Source organism: Elephas maximus, chromosome 9 (genome assembly GCF_024166365.1).
Source record: "Elephas maximus indicus isolate mEleMax1 chromosome 9, mEleMax1 primary haplotype, whole genome shotgun sequence".
Classification (NCBI taxonomy): Eukaryota; Metazoa; Chordata; class Mammalia; order Proboscidea; family Elephantidae; genus Elephas; species Elephas maximus.
In genome coordinates this window covers 56,943,482-56,954,074 of record NC_064827.1, presented here as the reverse complement: position 1 = coordinate 56,954,074, position 10,593 = coordinate 56,943,482, and the positions used below count along the sequence as shown (strand labels likewise).

The 10,593-nt window shown below is 49.6% G+C and overlaps 1 protein-coding gene across 2 annotated transcripts; it reads left to right on the top strand.

Annotated features, from left to right (window-relative positions):
* The first annotated feature begins 2,067 nt into the window (after positions 1-2,067).
* KLF4 (KLF transcription factor 4) lies at positions 2,068-7,206 on the top strand. Of its 2 annotated transcripts, XM_049896659.1 has the most exons (5): positions 2,068-2,671; positions 2,797-2,917; positions 3,540-4,530; positions 4,630-4,794; positions 6,211-7,201. In XM_049896659.1, the coding sequence occupies exons 1-5, from the start codon at positions 2,667-2,669 to the stop codon at positions 6,384-6,386; spliced, it is 1,458 nt and encodes a 485-aa protein (XP_049752616.1). In that variant the 5' UTR covers positions 2,068-2,666; the 3' UTR covers positions 6,387-7,201. The 2 variants fall into 2 exon arrangements, with proteins under 2 accessions (XP_049752616.1, XP_049752615.1); XM_049896658.1 differs by having other exon boundaries at positions 3,540-4,794; positions 6,211-7,206.
* Positions 7,207-10,593: the final 3,387 nt, after the last annotated feature.

Here is a 10,593-nt window from a genome sequence, read left to right as displayed (position 1 = left end):
TCATTCAAGTTCACTGGGGTTTAGGGACCCTGGCCTTGATGGAAAAGTGGGAAACTTTTCATGCAACCCTCAAGTCCTAGCAACCCAAGAAGTTTTCTTGCCATCAGAGTGAAAGATGTTTTGGGGGAGAGGGGTAGCAGGTGTCTTCCTTTTTTGGTTCTCTCCTTTTAAGAGGGCAACATTTTCAAACAGTTAAAGTAACTGCCCTGGTCCTATCTGGTGAGGCTGAGCCCCTAAAGGCTGTGGGAGAGAGGGACCCAGTTTCTCTGCCAAAGTGCCCCCCCCCCCGCCGCCCACCGGCCCCAGCTGCAGGTATCCTCGAAGACGTCTAACTCTCTGGACCTAGAGGGATTTCTGGCATTGGCAGAGTGGGGCCAAGTCGATTCATTCCGGCGAGATGCATTCCAAGAATGCTTTTGTGGTTGGCAAGGAGTGAAAAATCGGGGGTAACAAATATCCCGAGGAAACCTAACAGGTATCAGAATCGCAGAACTCAAACAAGCAGGTGACAATAACAGAAAGTACGAGGCAATGAGAGCTCAAGCACGGTCAGCTCACATTCTGCCTGGTCCTAGGGCTTTGACCTTTTCCCCAGTCACCCTCGTTTCTTTTCTCCCCTTGACTGATACCCCGCGGGTAGTGGCAGCATTTATTGGTGAAGGGGCTCGGTGGAGGCGGCGAAGCCCCGCTATGCGCGCCTGAATCCAAACTAAACACCTAGCAAGCCTACTTTTAAGCAAGTGATACCGAACACCACACTCACGTTGGGGGGGCGGGGGGGGGGGGAGAAGTACTGTTTGCAGAGAAGAGGGCAAAAACATTTCCCGGCTGGAAAATTACCGATCACAAACTGAGAACGGGGATGGGGGTGGGGAAAGCAGCGTTGAAAGACTGAAATAACGATCGCTATTTCCTTTTCTCCTCCTGGTGTGCAATGATGGCTGTCGCGAGCTCCGGGTGCACTTTTCGGGAGTCCGGCTCCCACTGCATCGCTCCATTTCCAGGCACGCGACCACTCTCCAGCCCAGTTCCTTCGGTGGGCTGGATCTGCTTGGAGCCTGAGCCGAACGGTGTGCGCTGCCGTTTGACCTTTACCTCACCAATTCGCCTCTTTATGACTCAGTCTTCTCATCCACAAAGTGGAGAGGTGAATGCTTGGCTTGTAAAGTGCTTTGAGATCCTTGGTTGAAAGGTACCTCTGCGCCTCACAGGCCCTCTCCCGCCCCCTCTATTCCCACCCCCACGCCTCTCCCTCTCCTAAGTACATCTTGAGCCTTTTCACTCCCTTCCAAGCTCCTTTAAATATCAATACAAAACGGTATCTCCGCTTCCCATTCCGGCCTCTTGCCGCCCTTTCCAGGCGCGTAACGTCCCTTTGGCCTTCTCAGGTTCCCAGTCCCCGCACCCACCCTCTCCCTCTTACTGCTCCCCCAGGCTGAAGACGCCGCGAGGAGCCGTGCGAGGCCAGGCCAAGCGCCCGCACCGGCGCTCCCGAGCTAGAGCCGGCTCCTGCGTGCGTGTGAGAGGGCGGGCTGGATGAGTCACCCCGATAATCGCGCCTTCTCCAGTGCGCAGACGGCGCGGCGGGCGCGTGCGGGAGCAGGGGCAGGCGCAGGGGCACGTCACCACCCTCCCCCTACCTCCCACCGTCTTTGTCTGGGTCTTCGAAGCCAGGCAGCCGACCACGGCGGCGCGAACGGCCCTCATCGTGAGGCGACTGGGCTCGTACCCTACACCCCGCGCCCCGCGCTGGGACTGCTATCGCCGCCGCCGCCGGCGTCAGCACGGCTCCTGCCCGCCAGCTGCCGGGCTGGCGTCACGACCCAGCCCGGCTCCGCCCCGCCCGCGCCCCTCCCTCCCCCCGCCCCCACGTGCGCCCGAGTTTGTTTATCTAGCTGCCATGGCAACGGGCGGGGGGGTCCGGGGGAGGGAGGAGAGAAGAAAGGCAGGGGCGGGGCCTGGCGGCGGGCCCCTGCGCGCCGCAGGGAGAAGGCAGGGTGGGCGGGAGCAGAGAAGTTATAAGTAAGAAGCGCGCGGCGACCGCCGGCACTTCCCCGGCCCGAGAGAGTGGACGCGGCTGCGGGCGCGTGGGGAGCAGAGGCGGCGGCGGGCGGCGGTGGCACAGGAAGCCGCCGAGTGCCCCTCCCCGCCCCTCCTCCGGCCCCCCACCCACCTATTCACCCGCCCGCGGCCCGCGCCCATGGCCGCGCGCGCCCCGCGCAGCTCCTTGGACTCCTCGCCCCGCGCCGCCGCCCAGTCCGCAACTCCGCGCCGCCGCGGCCAGTCTCACCTGGTGGCGCCGCCCGCCCGCCGCCGCCGCCCCGGCCACAGCCCCTGTGCCCACAGCGACAGCTGCGGCGACCGCGACAGCGGCGGGGTACGCCACTGAGCCGAGGAGGACGCAGCCCGGCCACCGGACCTACTTACTCGCCTTGTTGATTGTCTATTTTTATAAGAGTTTACAATTTTCCTAAGAACTTTTGTATACAAAGGAACTTTTCTAAAAAGACGTCTCCAGTTTATTTTAATCAAAGAAGAAGAATCTTGGGCAATTTTGGGGTTTTTGATTTTGGCTTCGTTTTTAAGTCTTTTTCTCTTCGTTGACTTTGGGGTTCGGGTACCCCCTCTGCTTCGGGCTCCCGAGGACCTTCTGGGCCCCCACATTAATGAGGTAGGTGCGGTGCTGGCGCTGGGGGCAGAGAGGGGCGAAGGCCGGGTGGGGGGACGCACCGAGGCAGCGGCAGGCACAGGCCCCCCTGACTCCTGTCCTCTGTGTACGCCCCTCCGGTCCCGCAGGCAGCCACCTGGCGAATCTGACATGGCTGTCAGCGACGCGCTACTCCCGTCCTTCTCCACGTTCGCGTCCGGCCCAGCGGGAAGGGAGAAGACACTGCGTCCGGCAGGTGCCCCGAATAACGTGAGTGTCGCCCCAGGCCGCCGGGAATTCCCCCATGGGCTTGTGAGTTGGGTGGAAGGCCATTGGAGCCCTAGGGTCCTCGAGGAGCACGGGGGAGGCGAAGGGGTGGCCACCGCGCGGGCTCCACGGCTGTACCCGCACGGCTTCCCCGCGCTTAGCTCGACTGTGTGCGTGTGGTCCTAGCGCTGCCGAGCCGGTGAGGCGCACACCGGGTCAGCACACGTCCGGACGTGGCTGGGTCCCCAGACACAAGCTAGGCTCTAGTGAACTTGGCGCGTAGGCGGTCCGTGGCAGGGGTACACCGGGAGAACCGCGGTGTCCCAATTATGGGGGCGGTGGGAGCGTCCCCGCGGTCGGGAGGGGGAGGAACCGGGATTGGCCAGCAGCCGCACTAGCTCACGCGCCTTCGGGCAGACACAAGGGAGCACCCTCGGCACCAAGGCACCCATCTCCGCTCAGAGCCGGGTGTGGGCCGAGATTGCGTGCTGCCACCGGGAGTCCCTGGGCGCTGTCGGCCTGCCCATTCTCCGGGCCTGAGTGATGTGGGCGCGCCGGGCTGGCCAGCACTTGTGGTGCCAGGGGACGCGCCAATGACGGTCTCTCTCTCCCCTTGTCCCCGCAGCGCTGGCAGGAGGAGCTCTCTCACATGAAGCGACTTCCCCCGGTGCTTCCCGGCCGCCCGTACGACCTGGCGGCGGCGACCGTGGCCGCAGACCTGGAGAGCGGCGGAGCCGGCGCAGTTTGCGGTGGCAGCAACCCAGCGCTCCTACACCGGAGGGAAACGGAGGAGTTCAACGATCTCTTGGACCTGGACTTTATTCTCTCCAACTCCCTGTCCCATCAGGAGTCAGTGGCCGCCACAGTATCCTCGTCGGCTTCAGCCTCATCCTCGTCCTCCCCGTCAAGCAGCGGCCCAGCCAGTGCGCCCTCCACCTGCAGCTTCAGCTATCCGCTCCGGGCCGGGGGAGATCCGGGCGTGGCGCCAGGCGGCTCAGCCGGCGGCCTACTCTATGGCCGGGAGTCTGCACCCCCTCCCACGGCGCCCTTCAACCTGGCGGACATCAACGACGTGAGCCCCTCGGGCGGCTTCGTGGCTGAGCTCCTAAGGCCCGAATTGGACCCAGTGTACATTCCGCCGCAACAGCCGCCTCCGCCAGGGGGCGGGCTGCTCGGCAAGTTTGTGTTGAAGTCGTCGCTGAACGCCCCCGGCAGCGAGTATGGCAGCCCGTCGGTTATCAGTGTTAGCAAAGGCAGCCCCGACGGGAGCCACCCGGTGGTAGTGGCGCCCTACAGCGGCGGACTGCCGCGCATGTGCCCCAAGATCAAGCAGGAGGCGGTCTCCTCGTGCACCGTCGGCCGGCCCCTGGAGGCACACCTGGGCGGCGGACCCCCACTCAGTAACGGCCACCGGCCTCCCACACACGACTTCCCTTTGGGGCGGCAGCTCCCCAGCAGGACTACCCCGACCCTGGGTGCCGAGGAACTGCTGAGCAGCAGGGACTGTCACCCCGCCCTGCCGCTCCCCCCTGGCTTTCATCCCCACCCCGGGCCCAACTACCCACCCTTCCTGCCAGACCAGCTGCAGACGCAGGTCCCACCGCTCCATTACCAAGGTCAGTCCCGGGGACTCGTGGCTCGGGCTGGGGAGCCCAGCGTGCGCCGACCTTCTGGGGCGCACGGGGTGATGCTGACCCCACCCTCTTCACCCCTAGAGCTCATGCCACCGGGTTCCTGCATGCCAGAGGAGCCCAAGCCAAAGAGGGGAAGAAGGTCGTGGCCCCGGAAAAGAACGGCCACCCACACTTGTGATTATGCTGGCTGCGGCAAAACCTATACCAAGAGTTCTCATCTCAAGGCACACCTGCGAACCCACACAGGTAGGTGTGCAGAAAGTGCTGAAAGGAGGAAGGTTGGTGTGGAGCCCTACAGGCTAATTGTGGACACTCCTCAGGCTTCCCTGGAGATGTGGGGTGCACTCTATCTCCTTCATCTCCTGGGATCACAGGCGAGGACAGCAAGCTGGCGCCTCCTTTTTTGCCCAGGAGCCTTTTGCGTGATGGATGGTATCAGTGCTTGAATGTGCAGTTTTGTTAGGCCTTTAAAAAGCCCTGTGTGGGCCTCTTGGCTTGAGTAAAGTGTTGCCCTTATAATCAAGAAATTATACTTTGCAGTACGCAAGCGTAATGACTTTTTTAAAAATCACTTTTGAGTTTCCTAGACTATTTTCATTGACTGTTCCTTCCCAGAGTCACTCCGCATTTTATTGTTAATTCTAGTATTAATTTAAAAAAAAGTATTAATAGTAAGGTTTTATTACATTTTAAGTTTTAATAATTTAATGCTTACGATCACTAAGGAAATTTTGGCACTACAGAGTATTTCCTGGTTAATGAAAGTAGGTGTATCAGGTCATTTAGATGTAGTTTTCATTACACTGGAGCCCTGGTGGCACAATGGTTAAGAGTTAGGCTGCTAACCAAAAGGTCCGCAAGTAACCGAAAGGTCCGCAAGTTCGAATCCACCAGTGGCTCCTTGGAAACCCTATGGGGTAGTTCTCTGTCCTGTAGGGTTGCTGTGAGTTAGAATTGACTCAACAGCAATGGGTTTTTTTGTTTTGTTTTGTTTTGTTTTGTTTGGTATAGCATTTTAGGCTGGATTGTAGTGGAATCAAAAGAAGCCCTGATGGCACAGTGGTTAACCGCTTGGCGGGTAACCGAAAGATCAGTGGTTCGAATCGACGAGCCACTCCAAGAAAGAGGTGGCGGTCTGCTTCTATAAAGATTCCAGCCTTGAAAACCCTATAGGGCAGTTCTAGCCTGTCCTCCAGGGTTGCAATGAGTCAGAATCGACTCGACGGCAACGGGTTTGGTTGGTTTGGTAGGTTTGGTAGTGGGATCAGATGTCATTGCTCAGTTTGGGCAGGGAGAGACTTTACCAGTCATAATTTCCAACTTTATTTCCATCAATATGGTGTCTTTGCTCAAAAGAATGAAAATCTGGGGCATAAAGAGGCACGGTATTGGTTTAGGCGGTGCTTGTGTTATGGCTGCTTAACTCTGTAATGCTGCCCTAAAAAATACCAAGGGCAATAGAAACTTAAAACTCATTATGCATTCTTCCTATTTAACGGTTAGAAAATTAAATGCGGCCTTAAACAGTATAAAGACATTCCTAGATTCTTTCTGAATGGGGTACAGGGAGTTGGTTTAATGGTTGGCCTTTAGGTTTTAAAAAGGCCAGTTCCTCATTATCGCAATGGCTTCAACGGCTTTTTTTAAAACCTCCTTTTATAGGTGAGAAACCTTACCACTGTGACTGGGATGGCTGTGGGTGGAAATTTGCCCGCTCAGATGAACTGACGCGACACTACCGCAAACACACCGGGCACCGCCCCTTCCAGTGCCAGAAGTGTGACCGGGCATTCTCCAGGTCGGACCACCTCGCCTTACACATGAAGAGGCACTTTTAAATCCCAAACAGTGGATATGACCCACACTGCCAGAAGAGAATTCAGTATTTTTACCTTTCACACTGTCTACCCGGTGAGGGGAGGAACCCGGCTGGAAAGCACTACAATCATGGTCAAGTTCCCAAAAGAGTCAACTTGTGAATGGATGATCAGGAGACATGAGGAAACCAAAAGACAAAAAAAAATTAAAGAACAGATGGGGTCTGTGACTGGATCTTCTATCATTCCAAACTAAATCCAACTTGAATATTCCTGGACTTACAAAACACCAACGGGGTGGGGGGTGACTGGAAGTTGTGGATATCAGGGTATAAGTTAGATCCGTGTGTTGGGGGGAGGGAAGAGCACATTCCCTTGAATTGTGTTTGATGCAATATAAGTATAAAGATCACCTTGTATTCTTTTTGCCTTCTAAAAGCCATTATTATGATATTAGAAGAAAAGGAAGAAATTCAGGTACAGAAGATGTGTTTTAATAGCCTAAATGATGGTGCTTAGTGAGTCTTGGTTCTAAAGGTACCAAACGAGGAAGCCAAAGTTCTCAAACTGCTGCATACTTTGACAAGGAAAATCTATTTTTGTCTTCCGATCTACATTTATGACCTAAGTCAGGTAAATACACCTGGTTTACTTCTTTAACATTTTTTTTATGCAGACAGTCTGTTATGCACTGTGGTTTCAGATGTGCAATAATTTGTACAATGGTTTATTCCCAAGTATGCCTTAAGCAGAACAAATGTGTTTTTCTATATAGTTTCCTGCCTTAATAAATATGTAATATAAACTTAAGCGAACTTCTATTTTGTATATTTGTAAACTACAAAGTTAAAATGAACATTTTGTGGAGTTTGTATTTTGCATACTCAAGGTGAGAATTAAGTTTTAAATAAACCTATAATATTTTATCTGAACAATGATTTTGTTGTTTTGTTTTCCCTGAAAAAGCAAGTAACAAACTTCATTTTTAAACACTGGGGGAAGGGATGTGAAAAGCTTACTTTCTGTCAACAGAGCTTAAAAGACTTTGGAAGGGAAGTGTAAAATAGAGTGCTAAAAACTCTTTCTAGAAATTACAGAATTATCTGAAACTTAACCTGGTTCATGTCTGTTCTTCCCAGACAAATACTTGTTAATTGGTATTTTAAAGGTACATCAAAAAGTTTCCTTACCTGAATGATTTTCCGGGTCAAAACAGCTTAATCATTCTTTAATTTGCCCAGTTTAGTATGAAAATATTCATAAAATAAACATACGCATTCCCGTTTTACATGTTAAAACTTCTTTATAGCTTGTCCTTAATTAAAATTAAATGAAAATATAAAAATCATGTCTCTGCAGAGGCCTGGTTTTGCACTTACAAAACAATTTGAGTAAAGAACCTTCCCATGGCAGACATCTGTAAGAGTGTAGTTCCACAGTGCCCTCCTGAGGACTGGAAGATTCATTGTGCTGTGCGTGTTATTGATATCCTTACTTCTACTAAAGGTAGCCCTACGATGTCAGAACCAAATTTCATCAGTCTGTCTGGTGGAAGAAGGCAAACAGACAATTTAAACATTCAAAATTCGCAAAACTAAGTGCAAAGTAGATTTAAGTGATTATTTTTTTAATAAGTTTGTAGCATATTTGTACTTGAGCTTATTAAAGCTTAAAATAGCCCTGAGACTTTTGGGACACTGTATTACAGTTACGTGTTTTAAGGTGGATACCCAAGAGTTCGAAGTTCATTGTAGCGGTCACAAAATGGAGAAAGCATTTGTGACATTTGTTGACACCAATATATGTGTAATAGTGATATGGGTGACTAATATTTAACATCAAGAGAACAGAAGCTGGCTGTCCTTTAAAGTGCTTAGTAACTATCCTCTATATCTGGTGTCCAGAGGTGTGTTTGCACTGTGGGTGCACATTATAAACGGAATAAAAAAAATAGAAATTCATGAGGCTCATGGTAGATCAACACTAAATATTTTCCTTGGCTTATAAGAGTCCAGCATGACTGGAAAAAAAAAAAATGGCATGTGTCTTTGCTTAAAAGAAAACAGGTGCATCAATGGGATGGAATTTTATGTGGCCAAGAACATATTCAAAGCATATTTAATGGCATGGAAAAATGCTCACGGTATGTTAAGTGGAAAAAGCAGGACATACGACTATAAACAGTCTGATTCCCATTGTGTACATTTAAATGTGTGTGTGCCCATTGAAGGGAAGAGAAAATAATAGGAAATTAAAAGACCGGAAGGAAATATCAAAATATTAATCCTAGTTTTCTCAGTTGAAATGTTCTTTTCTCCAGTTTGCAGAAGTTCTAAAATAAGCATCTATTTAAAATGAAGACGTTTCTCTTCAAGCACAAAGGTGAAAATGGGTTTTATTTGTAAAAGAGCAGTGAAAGCTATTTACCCAAAAAATTGTGGTTGGTTGCTCTGGTAACCTACCTTTCTAATACAGAGCCTCTGGCACACAGTAGGTACACACAAAGGATTTACTCAATGGTGGTTGCCATCTTCATACTTGCTAAGTGCCTATTATCTCAAATAGAAAAAACCTCATTCATAAACTATTGAGATTTCACATTTATTCCAATTTTTCTGAAGTCATGGGGAAATGTCACTGCATTAACTTTCTCTAACCTGAGAAAGCAAGCTTCCATATATATACTGAATGAAAAAGATTTTCCAAAAATCTAAGAGGACAAAACACTAGCCGACATGCACACATAGCTAAACTATTTACTCTAGTGCCTATCAGTTCTGAGCTCTTTGGTGGACTGTCATTATGGAGTTACAAAGCCATTTATACTGTATAATAAAGAGTACCTAGTAATTGAGATGCCTGCTTATTACATTTTCCTTATGACGTTTAATTTTATATACCCTAGATTTTAACTTCTGCACGCAGGCACACACAAAGGATTAACAATAGTGTTTCCTACACATCAATAGACTGTTAGTCTACCTCTTTTCCAGCAAAATATTCCTCCCAACCAAGACCATGTTTGACCGTTTCAATCTTGTTTTGGTTTGTAAAAACAAAACTATCCCACTGTCTCGAGTAGGATAGTTGGGGGGAAAATTCTTTTCCTTTCAAAAACTGTTCCAATTTTTAGAAGCATATTATTTCATATTTGGGGATTAACAATTTTTATATATAAGAAAGTCCAAGTGAAGCAATTCTGACGCTTTGGAAGCAAGTACATAGAAAGAATATTAAAACAAGCAGTAGTACTTGTGCTTTGATACACCAAACCCAAACCCACTGCCATCGAGTTGATTCCTACTCTTAACAACCTTACAGGACAGAGTAGAACTGTTCCCATAGGGTTTCCGAGGCTGGAAATCTTTATGGAAGCAGGATGCCACATCTTTCTCCCACAGAGAAGCTGGTGGGTTCGAACCACTGCCCTTTTGGTTAGCAGCCAAGCATTTTAACCACTGTGCCACCTATCACCTCCCTTGGATACACAGGAGTATCTAAATTTGGGAGCTTATGTCAACCACCTGCTCTGTTATGTCTTCTGGCTTCTGAAGCTCCATTCAACGCATCAGACAAGCAAATGGATTTGTAGACCAGATTCTCTCTTCCTCCCTCCCTCCCTTCCTCCCTCCCTCCTTTTCCCTCTCATGTATACATACACACCACACAATCCTACAGAAACCTTTTTATTATTTTGTGTATTTTTTAATAATTTTATTCATTTATTATTTTATTCTAAATTTATGTATTTATTTAATTTCTTTGTATTTTCTTAGCACCTTCTACAGGCTGTTGTATAACAACACGCTTTTATAGTGCTCAACTGAAGCTATGTCTGTCTCCTGAAGGTTATTTACGAAACTATCATTCATTGTTCACATACACAGTCATTCGATATTTCATATAAAGCCACCAAGATCTCTCTATATAACGAATGCTGTGGAATGTACTATGGACCGTTCTATACGTGAAAACCCAAAGGAACTACTGTTACAATTAGAATGCTGTGTGAAGATAAACTAAAGCCATTTCTTTTTACATTAAGTGAAAGTAAAATGAAAGTTGGAAATAAGCAGCCTTTGGAAGCCTATCTTAAACATAAAAGTGAATTTTGAGTAAATTTCTTACCATCCCTGAGAAAGTGATAAATTCTTAAATTCTTATGAATTACCTGTTTTTTTTTTTTTTTCAAATGCCATGATCGCAGTCAAAATACAAGGGAGACCAA

Coding starts and splice junctions, on each gene's coding strand:
- KLF4 (XM_049896658.1), top strand. Junction 2,918..3,539: donor CGGCAGGTGCCCCGAATAAC/GTGAGTGTCGCC, acceptor TTGTCCCCGCAG/CGCTGGCAGGAGGAGCTCTC. Junction 4,795..6,210: donor ACACCTGCGAACCCACACAG/GTAGGTGTGCAG, acceptor CTCCTTTTATAG/GTGAGAAACCTTACCACTGT.